Below are 25,680 nucleotides of genomic sequence, written 5' to 3'. Positions count from 1 at the left end.
ACTATATGCTAACTAATTTGGATGCAAATTTTAAAAAATAAAGCAAGTTAAAATTTAAAAAAAAAAGATAAAACTCTTACACACACACAAATGGATCCAAGACATAAACGTAATAGTTAAAACTGTAAAACTCCTATAAGGCAACACATGGGAAAAGCTTCATGATACTGGATTTGGCAATCATCCCTTGGATACAACACCAAAAGCACAGGCCAAAAAAAAAAAAAAAAAAAAAAAATAGGTACACTGGACTTCATCAAACATGAAAACTTTTCTGCAAAGATACTATCACCAGAGTGAAAAGATAACCCATGGAATGGGAGAAGTACTTGTAAATTACTAATATGATAATGACTAATACCAAAATATATCAAGAACTCATACAATTTAACAACAACAAACCCTACCTCATTAAAAATGGGCAAAGGTCTTAAATAGAAGACTACATCCAAAAAAATAAAAATAAATTAAAAAAGAAGACCACACACAGAAGGCCAATAAGCAAACAAAAAGATGTTTAACATTGCTACTCGTTAGGGAAATGCGAATCAAAACCACAGTAAAATAACACTTCAACCCGACAGAATGGCTATGATCAAAAGTAACAGTAAGTATTAAGTACTGGCCAGGATGTGGAACGACGGAACCCTTCGTGGCTGGAAACGTAAAATGGTGCAGCTGCTGTGGAAAATGGTATGGCGAGAACCTCAGAAAGTGACACGTACCCACGCCAAGACACATTCTAATTAAAATGTCAAAAGGTAAAGAAAGGCAAGGAGAGAATGTTAAAAGCAGCAAAAGAAAAACCACCTGTTGTGTATAAAGGAACCCCCACAAGACTATCGGCAGATTTTTTAGCAGGTTTGCGGAACAAAGGGGGCGGCACGATATATTCGAAGTACCAGAAGGAAAAACTTCCGAACAAGAATACTCTACCAGGAAGTGATCATTCAGAATTGCAGAAAGAGTCTTGCAGGCAAGCAAAACTAAAGAAGTTCATCACCTCTGGACCAGCCCCACAAGGAATGTTAAGGGGCCTTCTTTAAGCAGAAAAGAGTGCTAATTAGTAACACCGTACAAAAGTATAAATCTCACTGAAATAGGTAAATATATGTATTATAAAGGTAGTAGATCACTTTACAAAGCTAGTAGGAAGATTTCAAGACAAAAGCAGTAAAACTGTAACTACAAGAATTAAAGGATTTACAAGGTAAGAACACGTAAACCTAAGATGTGGCAGACAGTAGTAAAAATGTAAAGCTTTAAAATTCAAAATTCAATCACACTTAAGTTGTTATCAGCTTAAAATAGTCTTCCAGTTAGTGCACAAGGACGTGGTGCCACAGCACAGGGACTACAGTTAATACCACACTGCATATTTAAATGGTTTACTTATGTTTGAGAGAGAAAGAGCAGAAGAAGGGCAGAGAGAAAGGAAGACAGAGGATCCAAAGTAGGCTCCGAGATGTCAGCATAGAGTCCGATATGGGTATCGAACTCAAGAACTGTGAGCCCGTGACCTGAGCCAAAGTCGGACGCTTAACCGACTGAGCCACCCAGGGGCCCCTGGTATTGCATATTTAAAAGTTGTCAAGAGTAGAGCTTAGAAGTCCTCAACACAAGAAAAACATTTTTAACTATGTATGGTGACAGATATTAACCAGACTTACTGCGGTGATCATTTTACAATATACACAAATATCAAATCACTAAGCTGTATACCTGAAACTAATACATCCATCATACCTCAATTTGTTTTAAAAAATGTACTGATAAACTCTGTAGCTTCTGGGACAAGCTTGAGCAAGATTAAAATACAACAGGTTGGGGACACCCTGCGTGGCTCAGAGAGTTAAGCGTCCAACTCTTGTTTTCGGCTCAGGTCATAATTTCATGGTTTGTGAATTCAAGCCCCGCCGTCATCACAGAGCATGCTTGGGATTCTCTCTCTCTTCCTCTCTCTCTCTCTCTCTCTGCCCCTCCCCTCCCCTTCCCTGCTCGTGCTCACTCTCTCAGAATAAACATTAAAAAAAAAAACTTTTTAATACGGCAGGTTCTAATAAATACTAATAACTAGAAAAATTTTCAAGTAATTAAGTGTGACTAGTAGAAAAATTAAATCACATAATAATTTCATAGTTCACATTAATATTTTAATACTATCTTCAAACAAGGAAGGAGACTCTGGATATAGAAGAGAAATAAATATTGGTGAAATGAAGCATCACAAAAACCAGTCTAAGACTTTAAGCTTTTGTTTTAGAGACAGAAGGTGTACATACAGACAAGAAGAGGGGAGAGGGACAGAGGGACAGAGAATGTCAAGCCAGCTCCACACTCAGCATGGAGCCTGATGCGGGGCTCGATCCCACGACCCTGGGATCATGACCTGAGCCAGAATCAAGAGTTGGATGCTCAGCCAACTGAGCCACCCAGGTGCCCCTAAGTTAAGGTTTTCAAAAGGACTGAAAATTTTAAAAAGATTGTTGTGAACATTAAACACAACTGAAGAAAATTTTTTAAATTCATTTATGCTTGAAAAGAAAAAAGTTAAACACAGAATCGCTACATAATCCACCAATCCCACATCTGGGTATGTACACAGAAGTGAAAGCAGGAACCTGAACAGGTATTTGTAAACCTATGTTCAAAGCCAGCAACAGTATTCACTGCCAAAAGTGAGAAACAACTCAAAAGTCCACTGTAGCCGAATGGATAAAAACAATGGGATCCATACACGCAACACAGTATTACTCAGCCTTAAAAAGGAAAGAAATTTGGACACATCCTACCACATGGAAGGACCTTTAAGACACCATGTAGTTGGGAGGTCAGTCCAGGGGATCCTTCACATGACCACAGTCGGCCCTCATCTGACTGCAACCCCAAGCAAGAACACAAGCAAATAACTGCCCAGTGTACCCCCAAACTACAGAATTGTGAGATATCATTAATTAAGTTACTAAGTTTCAGGATGGTTTGTTAGTCATATAGGACCGAGAAAGATTTTACAATAATAAACTGTTGGAAGCTACTAAGTTTGGGGGTGATCTGTTACATAGCCATAGGTCACCCCAGCTATCCCTCAGTAACTGACAGAGCAGATTAGTTAGTAAGGCCACAGAAGAGCTGAACAATACTACCATTGGGTAACTGACATTTACCCAGCGTATAAAATGCACTCTTTTCAAAAGTCCATGGAATATTCACCAAGACAAACCATATGCTTATCAGAGCCCTATGTGTAAAAGCTAACACTATTAACCTTTTAGACAAAATACAGAAGTGTATCTCTCCAAAACCGTGGGATAGGCAAATATTTCTTAAGCAAAACACCAAAAGCAGCAACCATAAAAAAGAAATGGATTCCATCAAAATTTGAAACTTCTGCCCATCAAAAGACACCATGAAGAGAATAGGTAAGCCAAAAACTAGCAGAAAATAGTCATAAAACATGTATCTGTATATCTGACAAAGAACTTGTATTCAGGAATATATAAAGAACTCCTAGAATTCAAAAATAAGAAGGCCAGCAACCTAATTAAAACATGAACAAAAGATTTTTACACATACTGCACAGAGAAATATACGGGCTGTAAGTCTATGAAAAGATGTTCATTACCTTTAGTTACCAGGGAGCTATAAATAGAACCACAATTAAATACTGAAATACTACTACACCTACAAGAGAATGGTTACAATTTAAAACACTTACAATAAAAAAGGCTTGAGGACATTTGGAAATACTTGGCATTTCTAAAGAACTTAACCATACATTTACTCTTACTATTCAGCCCTTCTACTTCAGGTATTTACCAAGAGATGTAACCTTTATTTACTCAGGAGAAATAACACAGACCCAAAAAAGACTTGTGCAGGTGCCTGGGTGGCTCAGTGGAGTAAGTGTCCGACTTTTGATCTCAGCTCAGGTCATGATGTCAGTTCATGGGATTGAGCCCCACACTGCTCAGCGCTGAGCCTGCCTGGGATGCTCTCTTTTTCTGTCTATGCCCCTCCCCCACTTGGGCGCGCAAGCGTACTTTCTCTCAAAAAAAAAAAAGACTAGTCAGAGCAGTTTTATTCTTAATAGCCCGAATTTGGACACAAATGGTGGTATATTCAGACAAATGAAGATCATCACCAATGACAAACTACTGATTTCTGCAGTAACAACGACGAATCTAAAAACTATCCTCAGCGTAAGAAGCCAGACATGCTCTCATGACTCCATCTACATGACATACTCGAACAAGCAAAATTAACCTACTGTGATAGAATTTTCAAAGGTGGTTGTGCACACATGGAGGAGATGGAATAGGAGGACTGGCTAAGAAGGGGCACTAGGTGACTTTCCTGTGTGAGAAAAACACTGTGCATCTTCATAAGGGTGGTGGTTACATGTTTAAAAGAATTCGTCAAAATGCACTGAACTGTATGCTTAAGACAGGTGCCGTTAATTAAGATAGGTGCTTTTAATTAAATTAGACGGGTGCTTTTTTAAAAATTAAACGTTAAAGATTTACTTCAGCAGCAGTAATCTGGCAACTTCATTGTTCCATTTTTGCCTAGAACAACGCAAGTGCTCAAACCCCATACTACTCTAGTTTATGTGGTACAGTGATATTCTCTGAGTTTTGTCCTGACTTCTTACCTTGTTAACTTCTGGTGTGAGGATCTCTATTTTTCTTAAACGCTGAAATGCATCATAATCAGTTTCTCCAAATAGTCTGATTGGTTCTCCTCTTTCTCTCAATCTTCTGATAACCTAGTAAAAAAATCAGTAATAATAGTAATCCCTATGTTTTTAGTAATAATAATTCCTCCTTTAGGTTACCAAATACATTATTTCAAAATTGAAATGCAAAGTCAGTTGTCCTTATTTTTCCTTCAATTTTCCGTGAACAGATCTAGTGAGTTACTGCACATCTGAAAATCTCTAACGTGTTTTGCGTACTTTGGCTGTTTCGGCAAAGGCTCCATCTGGATAACAGAATACCCAAGAAAAGCATGAAGATGGGAGGGAGTGGTAACTTTTAAATACAGAAGGAAAATAAAGTCTAGAGTCATCCAAGAACTCACTGACCAGAGCCTGGAGTCAGCACTGTAATGCCACATTAAAAACCAAAAACTTACCCTCAGAAGAGATGGGAGTTAGGATCAGGGCGGGGCACCGGTAAGGCTTTTGAGGGGCTGGAAATACTGTTTCTTGACCTGGGTGATCGTTACCTGGGTTCTGTTTTGTCATCACCCATTATATTGCACATGCATGTTTTATACACTCTTTGTATCCATGTTGCATCTCATAAGAAAAAAATAAATTTTAATTGTGAAAAATAAAGGTTGATCCAAAATTGTTCCCAAGTAACAAGAAAGAATTTTATCTGGAAACATAAATAGTGGCACAGAAACCATTGGTGGGGCTCCCACTGAATTAACCAAAGCTTCGTATTAAAAAGATGCTTAAGAGGCCATCCAACGCTATCTCCAATCAAGGCAGACATGACTTCCAAAACACCTCTGCCAGGCCCGTCGGACAAATGCCAGGGATCACGCCTCGTCATGGAACAGGCCGTCCCAATTTTGGACACATACTTTCACATATGTTTTACTTCTCAAAATAAACTAAAACCTCCCTTCCTCAGAATTCTACCAATATGCCTTAGTTCTACTTTATGCAACCACAAGAACACTAAATTCTTTTCCAAAATTACAGCTACTGTCAATGGATTTTTCTTCTTTTATGTCCCCAATGTTCTTCTCTTGGGGCTAGGTATTCCAAGTTCCTTTCACCTAATTTTCACATGACAGCTTTTAGAGTCAGCTCATCCTTTCCTCTGTAAGTTTCCTTTTGTTCATAGTTCATTTTTGTTTTGTATCGCTCTATACAGTTTGAATTCTTTATGTCACATGACTTTCTTGAGATTTTTTTGTTGTTGTCGTTTTTGGCTTTTTAAGAAAAAGAACAGTTGGTCCTGACTAGAGTCTAAAAAGCACTGTAGCTGAGAGCACAAAGTAGCATGACCTGTCTACAGAGCCTGGCGGTCCTATGTACCCCAAGTCGTAGAAACGTTCAGTCTTTACTCAACAGAGTGCAGAAACCATGCTTCTCACAAATCTTCCAAAAGAAATAACCATACGTTAGCATGCACGCAACGCCATCTGTAGAAGGATGCTCATCTTAGTATGATTTCTAAGAGGGATGTGCTAAAGCAATCTAAAGGACCATTACTATTTGGTTTTTAAAAGAATAATTGGCTTTAAAAATATTATGGGAAATTATGTAGTCATAAAAAATTATACAGATCTCTGTGTTCTGACCTATTAAGACATATTCAGAGAAAGTTATAAAACCGTATTTTTAAAACAATTTAGGGGTGCCTGGGTGGCTCAGTCGGTGAAGTGCCTGACTCCTGATTTCGGCTCAGGTCATGATCTCATGGTTCATGAGATTGAGCCCCATGTCAGGCTCTGCACCATTAGCGCAGGCTGGGAGTCTCTCTCTCCCTTTCTCTCTGTTCCTCTCCTGCTTGCACTCTCCTCCCCTCTCTCCAAATAAATACACATTTAAAAAACTAAAAATAAATAAAGTAAAATAATTTAGACAAGTAACTTAAGTATAATTACTTAGAACGTATACACTTATTTAGAACAATGTGTTTAGTTTCTAAAGTTTAGAAACATATATTCTTTCAAAAGTTCAAGAATAACAAGAAAAGCAAAGATTTAGAACTTCATGAATACTGCACAGTATTTTAATCCAGTAGGTCACGTTATGTAGGCAATAATGACATAAAACTTACTGGAAAGAAATGGAAATAAATGCAAGTGCTCTGGAGGTTTTTCTTTTTTTCATGAAACACTCATACATAAACTTACCTCTTGCCTAGAAAGAGTCATGGGTAACTTTTCCTCTGCAAGTTCAAGTTCTAACACAGGATTCGAAGAAGTTAATGGTTTCTGGTTCTCCTCTTTTGGCTGTATCTATATTAATAGCCAAAAGAAATCAAATTCAGCTTTTACAGTATAATATAGCTAGTACTGATCATTCTATGCATTAACTGCTCATGGAAATAAACAGGTTTTCAATATTGGAGGTTTTCTAAATGTTCCACTGAGGAACTCCTAATAAATGTGCCTGCATTTGAGAACTCATCAAACTTCTCCATCTCAGGGACACAGCCAGCAAGCACACACACAAGGAGACAGCACTCTTGCTACTGAAAAGCGACAGATGTATCATGATTTCCAAAATCTAAAACTTACAAGGGCTGAAATTTAGGCTCGTTTCTCCCTAGACTCGAAACAAGTTAAACTCTTTTCTTAAAAACCATCAACTTGCTTCTCCTCTTTGAGAAAACCACCTCATAGGGTTGTTTGATCCTTGTTCTGGGTTTTAATGAAATAAACAAACAAACAAAAAAAGTGTTTTCTAAGAAATCTGTGAAGACTCAAGCTCCTGCTTTTTCCTACCCTCCTTTTTGAAAGGGAGGATTCCAAGAGCACCGAGACCACTGCTGGACATGTGGAAATACTCCCAAAGCTACACACAATTTGCCAACAGACCGAGCTCTGAACCTTGGGGGGAAATAACAGCACCTTTCTACTCATACCCGACCCCCGCACGCCCGCTCCCAAGAATGGACATTCTTGTATGTATGAACCTGCGGGGTGGGGAGGGAGGGATCTTTTCACATATTGAGTCTGCTGTCCAGCTCACAGTTTAGGAAAATTAAGTTCAACAATTCGTAAGCCCCAAGGTGTAGTCTGTAAAAAGATACTGGAACATGGTTTCCCATCTGATCATAGGACTAATTTCAAATGCCAAAAGATTAAAAAAAAAATAAAAAATAGAAGGCCAACATTAAAGAAATACTCACATTCCATTAAGAAGGCTATAATGGTTAAAAATGATATCATTTCTGATTCTATAGTTCATGGCTAACTGTTACGTTAATGTTAACAGAGCTGACAGAAAACTGAGGTACAAAAATCAACTCCTGTATTTTCACAAACGAAATCGGCATCAAGCCTTAAAAACGGAACCTAGTTTTCATAAGAGAATGGAAGTGATACATGCTGCATTTTCATTACTACCAAAAAGGAAATATTAAACACGATTTAGAAAGAAAAGCCTGTGCTTTCTCTTTAAGCATAAAAACAGGCATTTCTCCAAAACTCTCGGGATGACAAGCACTCGTAATTACAGAATGCCAGTTACATTCTGTCCGCTGGACCCAATGCCACCAGCAGTGTCTCTACGGTAGTTCCTCTGCTTTAGTGCTTTTCTCTACAGAAGCAAAAAAGTACTGACCTATAACTGAAGCAATGTAAACAAAGCAAAACCGCCTGGTTTTAATTCTTTTCCTACTTGACCAAAACGTTGAAAAGGTTCAAATTTAGGCATCTGGGAAAGCAACAAGTCAGCAGACTAAATCCATGGTAAACGATTCTCATTCCAGACCAAGTGTGAGTTAGACAACAATGGACAAGAAAAGATGAGAATTCTTCTGTCCTGGTATCCATTCGCTGGCTATTTACATAAAATGTATTTTATTTTTCCTAAGCTAAAAGCGAATGAAATCAATACATTTATGGAAAATATCAAAATAAAAATGCAAACTTTTGTATTTTAGACATCCATCAGAAACATAAAACTACATTTCCAATACCTGCCCCCTGCCCACACTACGAAATAAAACCAAATGCATATACATACCATTCGCATTCCTCATGCTTCCTTTTAGAAATGCTATGCCAGATAAATTGATCTCCAGACTTTCCCCATTACATGCACAAGAGTATTATATTATACACATGGTTCACAAGCAAAAAGTTACTGTCAAATTTAGGATTTGGCACAAGTATTTCAACACAATTTCTCGGTCTTGTTTAAGAAAGTATTAAACTAGATACAGTCTTCTTTTAAAACGATTTAAACATCAACTTCACCTCATAACATTTAACCCCTCCCAATAAAAACCCCAATATGTTACTCAACTAGGAGAAGAGTTGGATAGGATAATAATAGGGTAACCTCAAGGACACTTTGAGTCATGCCTCTGAAATAGACAGTCTTCCAGGCCACTCATTCGTTTCTAATATTTCTATACATTCTCTACACACTAGACCTTATCACACAAAAGCACAGTGTTACATGGCATTGTGCCTCAGGCAGAGGTACTTGGGGCCAAAAGGAACTATTAACAATGCAAACATAAAAACAATGGCTTAAAATATTCCAGTGAAAGTGGGGAAATACCACAAGGTGCTACACCTCGGTTGTGGTCGAATGAGTAAAAATGTTTTGAAACCCTTTAAAATGGACTTTTATTGGGAGAGGTGGGGGGAGGAGCTGGTGGTTGGTGGAGATGAAGATGAGGCAGAATCAGACCCAAAAAATTCAAAGAAACAAAATTCAAGCTTTGATCTCAAGCCACTTCATGCTGTCCACAAAAGCCAAACCATTCCAAGCCAGAAGGCATGCATGTATTTGCCTGAATTCAAGATTTAAAAAAAAAGAAAGAAAAAAGAAAAAAGCTCCTACCTCTCCCGATGGCTTCTCATTTATAGGCTAACGTATAACATTGATAAATTGAACAGAGATCAATAATTTTGTCACTTTAACAACAGCTATATAAATTTAAACTCAGAAATATACGACTTAACACAAAAGCAGAGAGCCCTACCTTGTAGCCACATCTTTCAAAATACGCTTCCTCTTCTTTTTTGGCAAGTTCACTACGCTTGAAATACTTTTTATTTTCCTATTGAAGAGAGAAGTACGTTAATAGGTCCCTGGGTAAAATTTCATGTTCCGTAGGCAACCTACCAACACTTGAGTTTATCAAGAGCATGGTAAAGCCAGGTATATTATACTGAATCCCTCAACATGCCATCTGTCTTCTATCTGCTCTAAATATGAAGTCTTTTTCTTGCAGTATCATTTTAACAGGCATATCCAGCAAAGAGAAGAAACCAACAATATTTTCCAAATGTTCACGTTGTTTTCATTTAATTTCCCAATGTTTAGGTTCAATGATAATTTCTACAAATGAATTCATTACAAACTACAAAAAATAGGATGCTTTAATTATTTTCTTCCCACAGAAACAATCAAAGATTATGGTTAACTGTTATCTGACATCTTAACTGCCATTACCCAGAGAGCTCCTAGGGTGTGTCCAAAATCTTTTTTGTCACTTGGAATCTTCCTGTACCAATTAATTATATTTGTACTGATATGATTCTTAAAATCATATTAATTCTTAATCTAGACATAAAATGGTGTGAGAGTCTTGATTAGCAATTAGCAAGATCGTTTAAAGTTATCTGTTTTATATGATTCAATGTTATGAGACCAGCTCTAAGTCTGTAGGAGAAAAAAAAAGTTAGTTCTTTCTATACTGTATACAAAATCATTCTTGCCGTTAAATCTACATTCCCTAATTTGGACGCTGTTCCGTCTACAGTTGTGCCATTTGGATATTATTCCAGTAATGACTTAGCTCAAATAAAGATACTGCCCTACTTTATTAGTAGTAATTATAAGGGTACCTCAATGGTACCTCCATACATGTATTTCAGTACCTCATAGTTCCCAAGCTCATTCACTCCGGCCATGATCATGGATGCCAGGACCATGACAAGAAAGGCTGATGGTGAACAACGGGCAGATTAGACTGCTACACTTGAATGCCCTGATCAAGCCTGGCATCAGGAAAACATTGTGTGTCTCCCCTGTGATACACACAGGAAGTATACAGCACATCTACTAAGTATTCTTGCCAAAAAGCTGCAAGTGAATCTAACCATTTAGGTCTAATTTACAGTTTATTAGAAACGTAGGGAATAGGGAAATAAACGAAACACCATCACTGGGAAGCAAATACTGGGACGTTTATCAAGGTAGCCAGTTTTTCTAACAAGTTACTGGCATAAAAAAATGGGGGAGAATGAAAATGTTCTTGATTAAAAGAAACCAAGAGTCGTAGTTAACAAAGTTAACAAGCAAGTGGATTCTGTGTGGATCTGATTTGACCAAACCAACTGTAAAAATGTCTATGTACATATTTTAATTCAACTGGGAACATTTGAACGAGAGAGGATATTAATGGTATTAAGGACCCAAATGTAATTTTGTTGGGTGTGATCCTATCTTGTTTATAAAAGAACACGAGACAAGGATAGATGGAGGTTCATCCTATAATTCTTTTTTTGTGTATGTTTAGAATCCTCAGGATCAACAGTTTTGTTAAAGTTCATTAACTCAAAGAACATTTACTGACTCATCCACCACAAACGAACAGCTTTACAGATGCAAAGCTGAAGGTTATGACCTGGGGTAAGGAACTGATTGCACCATCCAAACATCAAAGCTACCCTGAGAAAGGTGGGAGCAAAATAATACTAATCCCAGTTTAGAGGTGAGAGAGCAGAGAGTTGGAAAGGGCAGGTGACATCCCCACAACTTACTGAGCCTTGTAAGTAACACGCACCACTAGAACTCAGGTCCTTAAAGTCTTTGAACGGATCCAGTATTACAAGCTTCAGTTCTTCACTCCCCAAATCTTATCTCAGCATCAACTGTTTCTTATGACCACGTAGCATTCATTCACTGTCATATGTCACGTAAACAAGTTGACAAGCACATACTCGTATCCTCTCAGAAGAAGTAAAGGACTCTCCAAGCCTCAGTCTGTGGTCCAATCTTTACAGTATCTTTTACTACCACATCTCAATTCCATTGACTATACCCAATAAAATCTTAGCCTAGAGTATCAATTGTCGAAAGGTAGTTCATGGACCTCTAGGGGTCCTAAAGACCTTGTCAGGGGTTCTAGAAGGTCAAACACAGTATCGTAATAATACTAAGAGGTTATGTGCTCCATTTTCACTGTGCTCACACTTTCACTTTCACTGATGGTACAAAAGCCAAGGTGAGGAAAGCCACTGGAACCTCAGCATAAATAAAAGTTGTTTTTATTTACATCTCAGAGTTCACCGTCTTCTTCCCAGCAAGCACATGCAGAAAAAATAAAAACACCAGTGTCTATTCAGAAACTTTTTTCAAAAAAGATTTTATTTTTAAGTAAGCTCTCCACCCAACATGGGGCTCGAACTCACAACCCCAAGAGTTCCATGCTCCACCGACTGAGCCAGCCAGGCACTCCTCTTCAATATCACGATACAGTACAATTCCACTAAATCTCAACCCCTGAGTATTATCATCTTTTTATATTTGGTAGGATGAAATCAAACATACAAGCAGTTCTGCTACATAATGAACTATGATAGCTGTCTCCTATTTGGCAGACATTTTCTCAAAACCGAACAAAGCAAGCCCATTACTGAAAGGAAAAGAGTAATATTTGTTGCCAATGATAAAATTCCATCCTTCAAGCAAAGATCAGAATGGTGATAAACTTGCAGCCATCACTGTGAACTTGATGGTTTCCCAATGCTAAAAGGTTTTTCTGGTCAATCAGTGGTGATATGTATCATTTCAAGAACATAACATGTAGAAGACCTATGTAGCTCAGCAAACCATGACAGTACAAAATCAACAAGTTTCAAGATTATGCATAGGCAAAAGATCTACAAGCAGAATAGTTCAGAAAAGATCTGGAAAACAGATCAATAGATTGTAATATACAAAAAAGTTCATTGATGGGCACCTGGCTGGCTCATTGGTGGAGTGTGCAACTCTTGATCTCAGGGTTCTAACTTCAAGACCCAACTTGGGTGTAGAGATTATTTATAAATAAAATCTTAAAAAAAAAAAAAAAAAAAAAAAGTTCACTGATATGGGTCAGAATCCAAACTCTAATCTTTAAGAAACTTACCATTTGTGTAGTTTTGGTACAGCATCAAAGAATATCCACGATTATCTGAAAGGCTATTAAAATACTACACCTTTCCCAAATACCTGTTTGAGGATGAAGTTTCTTCATATACTTGAACAAAAACAACATGTCACAACAGGCTGAATGGAGAAACGGGACAACTCAACTGCCTTCTAATATGCCAGGGATTAAAGAGAATTGCAAAACTTTAAAATGACGTCAATCTTCTCGCTAAATTTGTTTCGCAATACAGTTTTCACATAAACATTTATGTTAACACACATGGGCTAATTATCATACGACATACAAGTAAATATAGAATATATTTTAAATTTCCCAGTTTTAATTTCTAAGACAGTAATTATCAATAAACATATCCTACGTAAACAAAAAGCTCTCCAGAGCCAACAGTTAAGTACACAAAGGGGTCCTGATATCAAGAAGTGACACTCCGGGGCCTGGTAGAACCCCCTTGCTGGCCTTCTCCATGCCTGCACCCAGGGGTGCTGGGCCATGTTGGGAAGCCACTTGGGCCTCAATGCCACCCACCGATCTATTTAGTTTTTTTCTCCAATATATTCTCTGCACTGACCAGTACATATCCTCCCCTCGCTTAAACCTCTTCTCCCATCCTCTCTCCCCTTATTTTCAGCCAATGACTAAGCCACTCTGTTACAAAGAAGACGGAAGCCATGGAACAGGAAGTCCGCCCAGCACCAAGCCTTTCTTCCCTTCGGAAGCGAAGAGGGAGTCTTCCTCCTGCCTAAGGCCAGTCCCTTCCAGCTGCACCCCGCTTCTCAATTCCTCCCGCCTTCCTCAGGGACTTCTCATCACCCATTACTATTTTCTCTTCAGCATCTGCACCTTTTCCCTCTGTACTGGGCTCCTGGCCATTACCGCTTAAACACGCTCGAGACTCCAACCGTCAATATTCCTTGCTCTGCACGAGGTAGGATGCTAAGCGTCATTTGCAACAGAACTACACGAACATGTTTTCTCTCCTCTGTACCCACGTCCTCACTTCCAGTTCTCTTTGCAGCCCTGCCACAACTTGGCCTCCGTTCTGACTGCTCCAGTGAAAAATCCTGAGGTCATCAACAATGTCCACGGTGCAAATACAAAGAGTCTTCTGCGACTGATCTTAGGCAGCCTTCAGTTCAGCTGCTAACTCCTCCTTCAATAGCTACCCTCTTGGCTGTCAGATGACTTTGCTTATTTCTTCCTCATTCACTCATTTGTTCAGATTTTCTAATTCTTGTATTTTTAATATTATCTTTTAGTCACTTCACTCAGATTTTTCAATTTATTAAAACATATTAAGGCATTACTGTCCCTAATGATTTTATTTCCAGCATCTTCCATTTTAGTGACGGCAGTTTCTCCCTTTACTATTTCAAAATTTTGTCCAGTTCTGTTGAACAAGTTTTAAACATTAAGTTGATTTTATATTGTGATAAATGAAAAAAATCAAGTGCAGAAGAGTAGATCTACTATGCTACATTATATTATAAGAAGAGGAAGAAAGACTATACACCCACTTGGATCCTTTTCCACGTGTGTTTCACGTGCATTAACTGTTAGCTGCGGCGGAGGAGGGGAATTGGGCGGCCTGGAGACAAGGGTTAGAAGGAAACTTTATTGTACTCTTCGGTAGGTTTGGAATTTTGAATCATTTGAATGAATTATTAATGATAAAATTGTTAAATTTGCTTTTCATTTTAGAATTATAATGTGAAAAATAAAAATATTTTGCTTTGTACTACATGACCCTTTATTTCATGACATCAAAGGGTGTCTAAAACAAAAGGTTCCCTACCATGTTTCAAATGTCATCTTTAGATACCTTGTATTTAGTAAAACAGAAGAGTTTAAAAGAGCAACTAAAACTTCTCTAATTGTAAAACATTGTTTTATAAAGCACACTGAAAACGCACTTTGAAATACAAAGTGCTGGGGACACACTGATGACAATTAAAATTGTACAGCATTAAAACTTGAGAATCAGTGATTCAGCCCCTTTACAGGTAACTCAGGCGGGTTAGACGACTTGCCCAAAGTTACAGAGCTATCGAGAAACGCGGCCACGATCAGATTTTAGGGCTTGTTCATTCATTTCACAAATCTGCTTTCCTTTCTAACTGTATTCACAATTCCCAAGCTCTAAGTTTGTTGAATTCACTACAGAATGAATAAAGACCTACAAACACAAAAGTCTAAATAAAAGTGGGTGGTACACATTTTAAGACAGCATATGGACTGATGGTTAAATTTCTTTAGATTCTCTCCTAAAGCACCTAACTTTTTTTTTCCAGCACCTAACCTTTCTCCCTGATTTTAAAGACAACCTGCAAAGGGTATACAAAAGTACTTCTCCTTTTTAAGTCAGAACCTAATTCCTACATGCTGCTTTACAAATGTTATTCTTGGACTCTAAGTTGTACTTTCTGTAAGATAAAACTGAGGTCCATAGGTCTAAAGTGCAGAAGCGTATCTACTGTACCACCTGAAATGTCTGCCAACACTAATAAAGGAAAATCAAAATTTAAAACATTCACCCATGACTGTCAGCATTTCATTAATTTAGAATCATCATTCCCCAATCATGTTAAGGTTTTTAGTGTTTAGATAAATGAGACAGAAACATCATCAAGAGTTGTAAAAAAAAAAAAAAAAAAAAAACAACACACTGGAAAGCCAACAAATATAAATATACAGCCTGAATATGCAAAGATACTATACATGAGATCAAAGTATGTGGCAAGGTTAACACCTTGCTGAATTATGAAAATAAGCCTTAAAATCCCTCAAGTAATATACCATATGGGAGGATACACACACACACACACACACACAATTTAAAGAGACACAATGTTACATCAATGATAGATCCACATAGAAAAAAATAATAAGGAAACAATGCCTTAAATGACATGTTAGAATAGACAGACTTAACAGATGTATGCAGAATATTCCATCCAAAGGCAGCAGAAGGGGGTTGCTTGGGTGGCTCAGTCGGTTAAGTGTCAGACTTAGGCTCACGTCAGGATCTCACAGTTTATGGGTTCAAGCCCCACGTCGGGCTCTGTGCTAACAGCCCAGAGCCTGGAGCCTGCTTGGGATGCTGTGTCTCCTGCTCTCTGCCCCTCCCCTGCTCATGCTCTCTCTTTTTCACCTTCAAAAATATATAAACATTAAAAAAGGAAAGAAAAAAGCAGCAGAACAGACATTCTTCTCAAGTGCACATGGAACATTCTCCAGGACAAAGCATGAATGAGGCCACAAATCAAGTCTTGATAAATTTAAGAATGAAATCGCATCAACCATCTCTTCCAACCACTATGATATGAAACGAGACGTCAATTACAAAAAGAAAACATGTTACTGAACAAACAATGAGTCAATGAAACCAAAGGAGAAATCAAAAAACACCTTCAAATAAATAAAAATCGAAGCACAACTTACCAAAATGTATGGGACTCAGCAAAAGTAGTTCTAAGAGGGGAACTCCTATCAATAAATGTTTACCTCAGAAAACAAGAAAAATCTCAAAACAACCTAACTTCACACCTCAAGGACTGAGAAAAAGAACAAATGAAGCCCAAAGTTTGCAGAGGGAAGGAATTAACAAATACCAGAGCAAAAATAAATGAAACTGAGACTAAAAAGAGATAAATTAAACTAAGAGCTGTTTTGGGTTTTGGGTTTTTGTTTTGTTTTGGGTTTTTTTTGTTTTTTGGTTTTTTTTTCCCGAAAATTGACAAACCTTCAGCTACATTTATCAAGTAAAAAAAAAAAGCGCGCAAATAAAATCATAAATGAAAGAGACATTACAATGATACCACAGAAACACAAAATATCCTAAGAGACTACTATGAATAATTATACACCAACAAACTGGACAACCTAGAAGAAATGGGTAAATTCCTAGAAATCTACAACTTTCCAAGTCTGAATTATGAAGGAATAGAAAATTTCAAATTACTAGTAAGGAGATTGAATCAGTAATCCAAGTCCTCCCAAAAAACAAAACTCCAGGATAAGATGGCTTCACTGGTGAATCCTACCAAACGGTCAAAGAACTGAACTCATCCTTCACAAACACTTCCAAAAAAAAAAAAAAAAAATAGAGCAGGAAACATTTCCAAACTCATTTTAAGGCCAACATTACCCTGATACCAAAACCACACAATGATCCCACAAGGAAAGAAAACTACTGGCTAATATTCCTGATGCATATAGATGAAAAAAATCTCAACAAAGTATTAATGAACTGAATTCAACAATTTATTAAAAGAATCATACACCATGACAAGTGGGATTTATTTCAGGGATGCAAGGCTCATTCAATGCCCACAAATCAATGTGATACACCACATTAACAAAATGGAGGGAAAAAATCTTATGACCATCTCAATAGATGCAGAAAAAGCATCTGACAAAACTCAACATCCATTTATGACAAAAACTGTCCAAGTGGTATAGAGGGAACATACCAACATAAAAAGGGCAAATATGACAAGCCCACACATAACATCATATTCAGTGGTGAAAAGTTGAAAGCTTTTCCTTTAAGGTCAGGAACAAGACAAGGATGTCAACTCTCACCATTTTTATTCAACATAGTATTAGAAGTCGTAGCCACAGCAACCCATCCAAGAAAATTCCAAAATGAAGAGGTAAAACCGTCAATATTTGCTGATGACTTATTATTCATAGAAAACCCTAAAGACTGCACCAAAAAGATGTCAGAAATGAATTCAGTATAAATTCAGTAAACCTGCAAGATACAAAAATCAATGTACAAAAATTGCCGTTTCTATGCACTAATAACAAAGTATGAGAAAGAGGAATTAAGAAAACAATCCCATTTACAACAACGTCAAAATGAATAAACTACCTAAGAATAAATTTAACCAAGGAGGTAAATAAAAGAGCTGTACACTGAAAACTCTTAAGACAGTGATGAAAGAAACTGAAGACACAAATAAATGCAAAGATGGTCCGTGCCCCTGGACTGCAGGAACTAGTTACAGGTATATGTCGTTTCATTGACCTTCGCTTTATTGCACTTTACGAATACTCCATCTTTTACAAACTGAAGATCTGTGGCAACCCTCCACTGAGCAAGTCTATTGGCACCATTTGTTCAACGGCATTTGTGTACTTTGTGTCTGTGCCCTATTTTGCTAATTCTAGCAATATTTCAAACTTTTTCATTTTTATTATTTTTGCTATGGTATCTGAGATCAGTGATTACAACTCACCAAAAGTGTAGATGCTGGTTAGCATATTTTACCAATAAAATATTTTTAAGTTGTTTTATTTTCATAGACCTAATGCTACTGCACACTTAATAGTACAGTGCAAACATAATTTTGATATCCACTGGGAAACCAAAAACCTCATCTGACTCACTTTATTCCAATATTTGCTTTATTGCAGTGGTCTGGAACAAAACCCGCAAAAGCTCCAAGGTATGCCTGTACTGTGAAAATGTCCCTACTATTCAAAGCAATCTATAAATTCAATCCAATCCCTATCAAAATTCCAATGGCATTTTTCAAAAAATAGAACAATCCTAAACTTTGTATGGAACCCCAAAAGACCCCAACAGCTAACATAATTTTGATAAAGAACAAAGCAGGAGGCATCAAGCACCTGCATCTAGAACTATGATACAAAGCTATAGTAATCCAGACAGTATGGGAGTGGCATAAAAACAGACACATAGCTGAATGCAAAATAGAGCGTCCTGAAATAAATCCATGCATGTAAAACCCATTAATGTACAAGGGAGCCAAACATTTACAGGAAAAGGTTGTCTGTTCAAAAAATGGTGCTGGGAAAACTGGAGTGCCACATGCCGAAGAATTTACACTGCAATCTTAAACCATACACAAAAAGTAATTCAAAATAGATTAAAGAGTTGAATTTAAGACCTAGAAAACTCCTAGAAGAAAACACCAGCAGTAAGCTCTTTGACACCGGTCTTGACGAGTTTTTCGGTCCGACTCCAAAGCCAAAGGCAACAAAGGCGAAACCAGCAAGTGAGACTACATCAAACGACAAAGCTTCTGCCAAGTAACAAAACCATCAACAAAAAGACAATCCACAAAATAAAAGATATTTGCAAATCACATACATGATAAAGGGTTAATATCCAAAATATACAACGAACCCATACAACTAAATAGCATAAAAAGAAATAATCCAACTTTAAAAATGAGCAGAGGGTCTGAATAGACATTCTTCCAAAGAAGATGTACAGATGGCCAAGAGATACATGAAAAAAATGCTAATCAACATCACTCATCATCAGGGAAATGCAAACCAAAACCAGGAGATAGCACCTCACACCTGTCAGAATGCTATTATCAAAAAAAGACAAGAAATAACAAGTGCTGGTGAGGATGTGGGAAAAAAGGAACCTTTGTGCACTGTTGGCAGGAACGTATACTGGTACAGCCACTGTGGAAAATGGTGTGGAGGCTCCTCCAAAACTTACAAAGAGAAGCACCATATCATTCAGCAACTGCACTTCTGGGTATTTATCCCAAGAAAATGAAAACACTACTTTGAAAAGATGTATGCACCCTCATACTCATTTTAGCAATATTTTCAATAGCCAAGGTATGGAAAAAACTTGTCCATCAATAAATGAATAGATTAAAAAATCTCTCTCTCTCTCTCTCACACACACATACACACACACACAAAATGGAGTATTATTCAGCCATAAAAAATAAAATCTTGACTTTTACAACAACATGGATGGATCCCAAGGGTATTACACTAAGTGAAGTAATTAGAACAAAGATAATGTATGATCTCACTTATATGAGGAATTTTAACAATAAACCAAACTCATAGGTACACAGAGGCAGAGGTTGAGGGGTTAGGGGGCTTGGGTGACAATCAAAAGGTACAAAATTCCAGTTATAAAATAATCAACTCAAAGAGATACAACGTATAGCCTAGTGACTATAGTTAATAATACTGTATTATAGGGGTGCCTGGGTGGCTCAGTCAGTTAAGCACCCGACACTTGATTTTGGCTTAGGTCATGATCTCACAGTTCGTGGGTTCAAGCCTGCATCAGGCTCCACATTAGTGGCATGGACCTTGCTTGGGATTCTCTCCCTCTCTCGCTGGCCCTCCCCGACTTGTACACTCACACACTCTCTCTCTCTCAAAATAAATAAAAATACTGTATTATATATTTGAAAATTGATGAAAGTAAATCTTAGAAGTCCTCATCAAAAGGGGAAAAAAAAAAGACACAACGCTTTTCAAAATGAAAGAACTATGAAGTGGTAACGAATCCCTGTTGGCTGTATTTTACCACTGATAACATCCCAAGCAGAAATCTACACAAAAATATGCTTTGCACAGATGAAATGTTTCATAATTATATATACTATAAAACATTAAATTCTATAAAACTGTATGCAAGAAATAACACCCAATCTAACAGAACCTCTTTAAAAAAAAAAAAAGTTAAACATCCTACTCCATGACCCAATCATCCCACTCCTTGGCCTTTTCTTAAGAGAAATGAAAGCCTATGTCCATATAGAAGCCCATACACCAGTGTTCATAGTAGCTCTATTTTAACAGCCCCAAACTGTCAACAACCCTCAGGTCTTCCAATAGTTTAATGAATAAACAAACTGGGTATACTCATTCAATGGCGGAATGTTGTTCAGTGTAAAAAATAATTAAGTACCAATACACAGAACCACAAGAATGAATCTCAAGGTTAGGCTGAATGAAAGAAGATAAACAAGACCGAAAACATACTGAATGATTCCATTCACGCAAGACTCTAGAAAATGGCAACTAATTTAAAGTAAGAGAAAGCAGATCAGTGGGTGCCTGTGAGCAGGGTGGTTTTGGGGTGCAGGGAGGGGCAGGAAGGCAGGATGACCAGGAGGCAAAAAGAAATTCTGGGGTGAGATGGGCATGTTTACTATCTTCACTGGGGTGAAAGTTTCACAGGTGTATACTCATGTCAAAATGCACCCAACTGTATACTCTGGTTTACTGTATGTCAATTACACCTCAATAAAGCTGCTGCAAAATAAAGTATCACAGCCAGAGACTAAGAAGAGGAGGAGGAAAAAAGGAAAAAGAAAAACTAGTAGTACTGATGGTAGTTTTTACCTTGCCAGACCTTAAAACTCACCATAAAGCTATAGGAATCAAAAGACTGTGGGGGCACCTGGGTGGCTCGGTCGGTTGAGCGTCCGACTTCAGCTCAGGTCATGATCTCACGGTCCGCGAGTTGGAGCCCTGCATCAGGCTCTCCGATGACAGCTCAGAGCCTGGAGCCTGCTTCGCATTCTGTGTCTCCCTCTCTCTCTGCCCCTTCCCTGCTCATGCTCAGTGTCTGTCTGTCTCTCAATAATAAATAAATGTTTAAAAAAAAAAAAAAAAAAAGACTGTGTGGCACTGGCCTAAGGATCAACAGAGAGTTTTACATGAACAGAAGTGAGCACCCAGAATGGAGCCACACAACACAATTATTTGATTTCTGAAGACACTACAACCATCCAAAGGGAAACTTATTTTCAGTAAACGGTGTGGGACTGGATACCCACCGGGAACGCAGCAAACCACACCTCTATCTCACACACAAAAAAACGGATTCAGAATTGTTTAGAACTCTGTTTATTAAATAAAAACAAAGCTTTTAAAACCTAGGAGAATACCTTACGCTCTTGAGTAAAAGCCTAGGGTGACTGGAGTGTACAATGGAGGTACGCTGAACTTTTAAGAAACTGCCCAACTTTTTTCCACGTGACTGTACTCGTTTACATTCCCAGGCAGAACAACACAGACCAAGAGACACACGCAAAAAAACTGATAAATTGGGCTTTATCAAAATTCAAAGCCCCTGCTCATCAAAAACACTGTTTAGAAAATGAATAAAAAGCCCATAGTCTTGGAGAAAATATTCACAAAACATATCTGACAAAGGCCTGGCATCCATGGTATATGAAGAATTCCTTCAACACAGTAAGAAAAAAAAAAAAAACACCCATCAACCCAATTAAAAAATATGCAAGCAATTCTAACACTTTAGAAGAGGGATAGAAATGGTCAAAAAACACACGAGAAGTACTTAAAATCATTATCAGAGAGATGCAAATTAAAGCCACCCTGCGGTGTCTAGACACATCCTCCAGAATTGCTGGACGTAAGAAGACGGATGACACGAACTGCTGACCAGAACAGAGGGCATCTGAACGGTCTTTGCTGGTGGATGGAAAACATGGTCCAAGCACTTTGGAAAAACGACTGGCGGCTTTTCAGAAAAACACAGACTTACTCTACGACCTAGCAATCCCACTCCCCGGCATCTTCCCAAGAGGAATGAAAACCCATGACTTCTACATGAAGTTTCGCAGCTGCTTTCATCTTAAGAGCAAAATCGTGGAAACAGCTCCAGTGCCAACATCAGGGGAACTGGGTCTATTTATACAACGGAATACTATTCAGCAGAAAGAGGCAAACAACTCAAAACGTTATGATTAAAGACAGTGGAACACAGAAGAGCACACAGCACGATTCCACTTACGTGAAATTCTAAAGCAGGAAGGACTACCCAATGGTGGAAAGAAATCTGAACGGTGGGGGCTTCTGTGGGCCCAGGGCATGACTGGAAGATGGAACGAGGTAGTATTCTGTGTCTTGATACAGATGGCATTACACAGGCATGGGCACGTGTCAAAATGCATTGATTCGTGTATTTCTTAATATATGAATTTGTGCATACACACAAAAAGAATAAATAATGAACTCTGGTTAATGATAAGCACACCAAATTGTTTAGGGGTAAAGTGTACCAATGTCTGCAACTTAACGTGAAATATATTAAGATCATTAAATTGTTTTCATTACCCCATCTGCAGCTGAAAAACGCTTGTCTATATAGTTCCGAAGAGCTACCTCATCTTTGGTTGCTTCATGCGGTGTCCCAACTTTTCAGGGTTAATCTGTGATGGCTGAAATAATAAATACTTAGCTTCTGAGTGCCCCTTCATCAAACTGTGGAGAAACTACTAAAATAGCCTATCACTGAATCTAAAAAGCTGACTGCTACAAGCCCTCTAAAGTAGTTTCTGCAATGTCAGATGAATTAATGGACAATTACATGATAAAGCAAATACAGTAAAATGTTAATGCAGGTTTCACTGTGGAATCTAGGTGGTAGCCATGAGTGTTTACTGTGCAATTATTTTTGAGTTTTCTGTACATTTGAAAATTTTCATAGTAAAATGTTGGAAAAAGAATCTACTCTAAAGATGTCAAAATATGGATGCTATCAACGTGACAGCAAAATCCCTACCGCACTGTTTTTGAGCTACACTTTAAATAAAAAAACAAAACAAACAAACAAAAAAAACACCTTCAAAGGCTACTTACTGACCATTAAATAGAAGCTGAAGAGAATTATAGAAAACTACTACAAAGAAAAGGATAAGTAACCATAAAGCCAAGTTCAAAGCAGTGAAAAAATGCAAAAAGGTTCAGTAGGGCCGAAACGACCTGGGGCTGGGGTGTAATGGGCACAGATTTTCACCAGCACAGAAATTACTATTTTTTTTGGGGGGGGGGGGGTTGTTTGTTTTTTAAGATTTTATTGTTAACTAATCTCTACACCCAACCTAAGACTCAAATCCACATCCCCGAGACCAAGATCCGCATGCCTCACCCACCAAGCCAGCAGGGCGCCCCACTAATTCGTAACCTTTTTAAGTCCAAGATCCTTCGAGTACTATCATCAACAGGAGGAGAGGCAGAGGGGCTTATGCAGAAAGGAGCCGGGTCAAAAGTGTCACGTGCTGTTGAGGTCAGGAAAATGTGGAGGGCACTACCGTCCGTGATTAGAATAGATTCGGTATAGCTGTGGGGGCAGGAACCAGTCTGCATCATGTCAAGGAAGAGTGTAGGAATGACAATTCATTTTAAGAAGCTTGGTTATAAAAAAAAAAAAAACCCAAAAACAAAAAAACCTTTTTCTTAAAGATGGAAGAGACATCAGGATGTTTCAGGGCTGGTGGGAATAAGTCAGCAGACTAAAGGCACAGGAAGAAACAGGACGTGACATTAAGGTCCACGATGCTAAAAAACAGGACCTGGGATCCAGTGTGCAGGTGGGAGGTCGGACCCAAGTCTTAACTGGTGCTGCATCCATTTTAACAGGAGAAAAGGTGAGGAATATCTTGCCTGGTGGCTTATTTTCTGTGAAACTGAATGTATGTTCCTTACAGAATCAAGCATTACTTTTTCTTTAATTCTCTGTGGCAGAGTATAATGTCACACATAGAGAAAACATTCAATAACATATTGGGGGGGGGGTGGGGGGGAACAAAGCCAGAAGTCTACACAAAGCCCATGTTCATAACTACAACTAAAACTGCTGCAAAGTGTTTTCCACATAAATGAAGCTCTGTGTTAAATCAAGATTCACCAGAGGCACCTGGGTCAGTTAAGCATCCACCTTCAGCTCAGGTCATGATGTTGAGGTTCATGAGTTCAAGCCCTGAGTCAGGCTCTGTGCTGACAGCTCAGGGCCTGGAGCCTGTTTCGGATTCTTTGTCTTCCTCTCTCTCTCTGCACTACGCCTCCCCTGCTCACACTCTGTCTCCCTCAAAAGTAAATAAATACTAAAAAAAAAAAAAAAAAAAAAATTAATCAAGACTCACCAACACCAGGACTCCAAAGCATGGGTATTAGAGCCACGCAGGGCCTACGCTCACCTCTGAGTAGTCACAGCAGGCAGGACATGTAGGACAGGTGGTAGGAGGCTGTTTTTTGGAGTTTCTCTAATCTAACAAAGAGGCACTCACAGGAAGCATTTACTATTTCAACTATCAGACTAACAATAAAAACCTGCAACATCACTTGAAATGACCAAACTGACACGGCTCTTCTGGAAGAACAATGTAGCACAGACAGGTGTTTTCCAGCAACAGATAAGGTAATGGAAACAATTCACTGATCCCCAACCAGTATTTTTTTTTAATCAAATAGAACGAATTAAAATAAAACACAGGATAGAATCACACCTAGGGGCACCTGGGTGGCTCAGTCAGTTAAGCGTCCGACTCTTGGTTTTGGCTCAAGTCATGATCTCACGGTTTGTGAGTTTGAGCCCCACATTGGGTTCTGTGCGGACAGCCTGGCGCCTGCTTGGGATTTTCTCTCTCTCAAAATAAAAAAGTAAACTTTAAAAAAAATTTAAAAAATAAATCACATGTAGTTAAGGCAAGAAGCGTTTTCATGAAACTTTTTCCAAATACGTATCACAGCAAAATACAAAAATTTCTTACTGTGACTGGGGCCGTGCAAAATGTGAAAACTACTGTGGGACACTAGGATGCAGAAAGATAAGGACTATAAATTAACAGATTCTATATAAAATTATATAGCTGCATATCAAAAAAGAATGCAATCTTGCCATTTGTGACAACATGGGTAGATCTAGAAGGTACTACACTAGTTGAAGTTAGAGAAAGACAAATACCATATGATCTCACTTGTATGTGGAACCTAAAAAAATAAAAGGAACAGACAAAATAGAGACTAATAAATACAGAGAACTGGTGATTGCGGAGGCGGTGAGGATGCACAGAGAAGGAGACTAAGAGATACAAACGTCCGGTTGTAAGACTGATAAGAAATGGAGATAAAAAGTACAGCACTGGGAATATAGTCAATCGTATTTTCTAATGTATATTTTTGAGAGAGAGAGATAAAACAACAGCGGGGAAGGGGCAGAGAGGGAGACAGAGAATGCGAAGCAGGGTCCAGGCTGTCCGCACAGAGCGGG

At 38.2% G+C, this 25,680-nt stretch overlaps 1 protein-coding gene across 7 annotated transcripts in view; it reads right to left on the bottom strand.

Annotated features, from left to right (window-relative positions):
* The window catches only part of PRPF18 (pre-mRNA processing factor 18), a 102,870-nt gene that overhangs the window by 22,348 nt on the left and 54,842 nt on the right, over window positions 1-25,680 (bottom strand). For 4 of the 7 annotated variants that reach the window (XM_053225316.1, XM_053225318.1, XM_053225317.1 and 1 more), the window contains 3 exons: window positions 9,687-9,764; window positions 6,877-6,981; window positions 4,652-4,765 (listed from right to left, as the gene is read on the bottom strand). In XM_053225316.1, coding sequence (XP_053081291.1) covers window positions 4,652-4,765; window positions 6,877-6,897 — 135 coding nt within the window. In that variant the 5' untranslated portion in view covers window positions 6,898-6,981; window positions 9,687-9,764. Of the gene's footprint in view, window positions 1-4,651; window positions 4,766-6,876; window positions 6,982-9,544; window positions 9,572-9,686; window positions 9,765-25,680 lie in introns of all 7 variants that reach the window. The other 3 variants (XR_008299922.1, XM_053225319.1, XM_027073462.2) reach the window with 1 other exon arrangement.

Source organism: Acinonyx jubatus, chromosome B4, assembly GCF_027475565.1.
Source record: "Acinonyx jubatus isolate Ajub_Pintada_27869175 chromosome B4, VMU_Ajub_asm_v1.0, whole genome shotgun sequence".
NCBI classification, from domain to species: domain Eukaryota; kingdom Metazoa; phylum Chordata; class Mammalia; order Carnivora; family Felidae; genus Acinonyx; species Acinonyx jubatus.
This window is presented reverse-complemented; position numbering and strand designations above follow the sequence as displayed.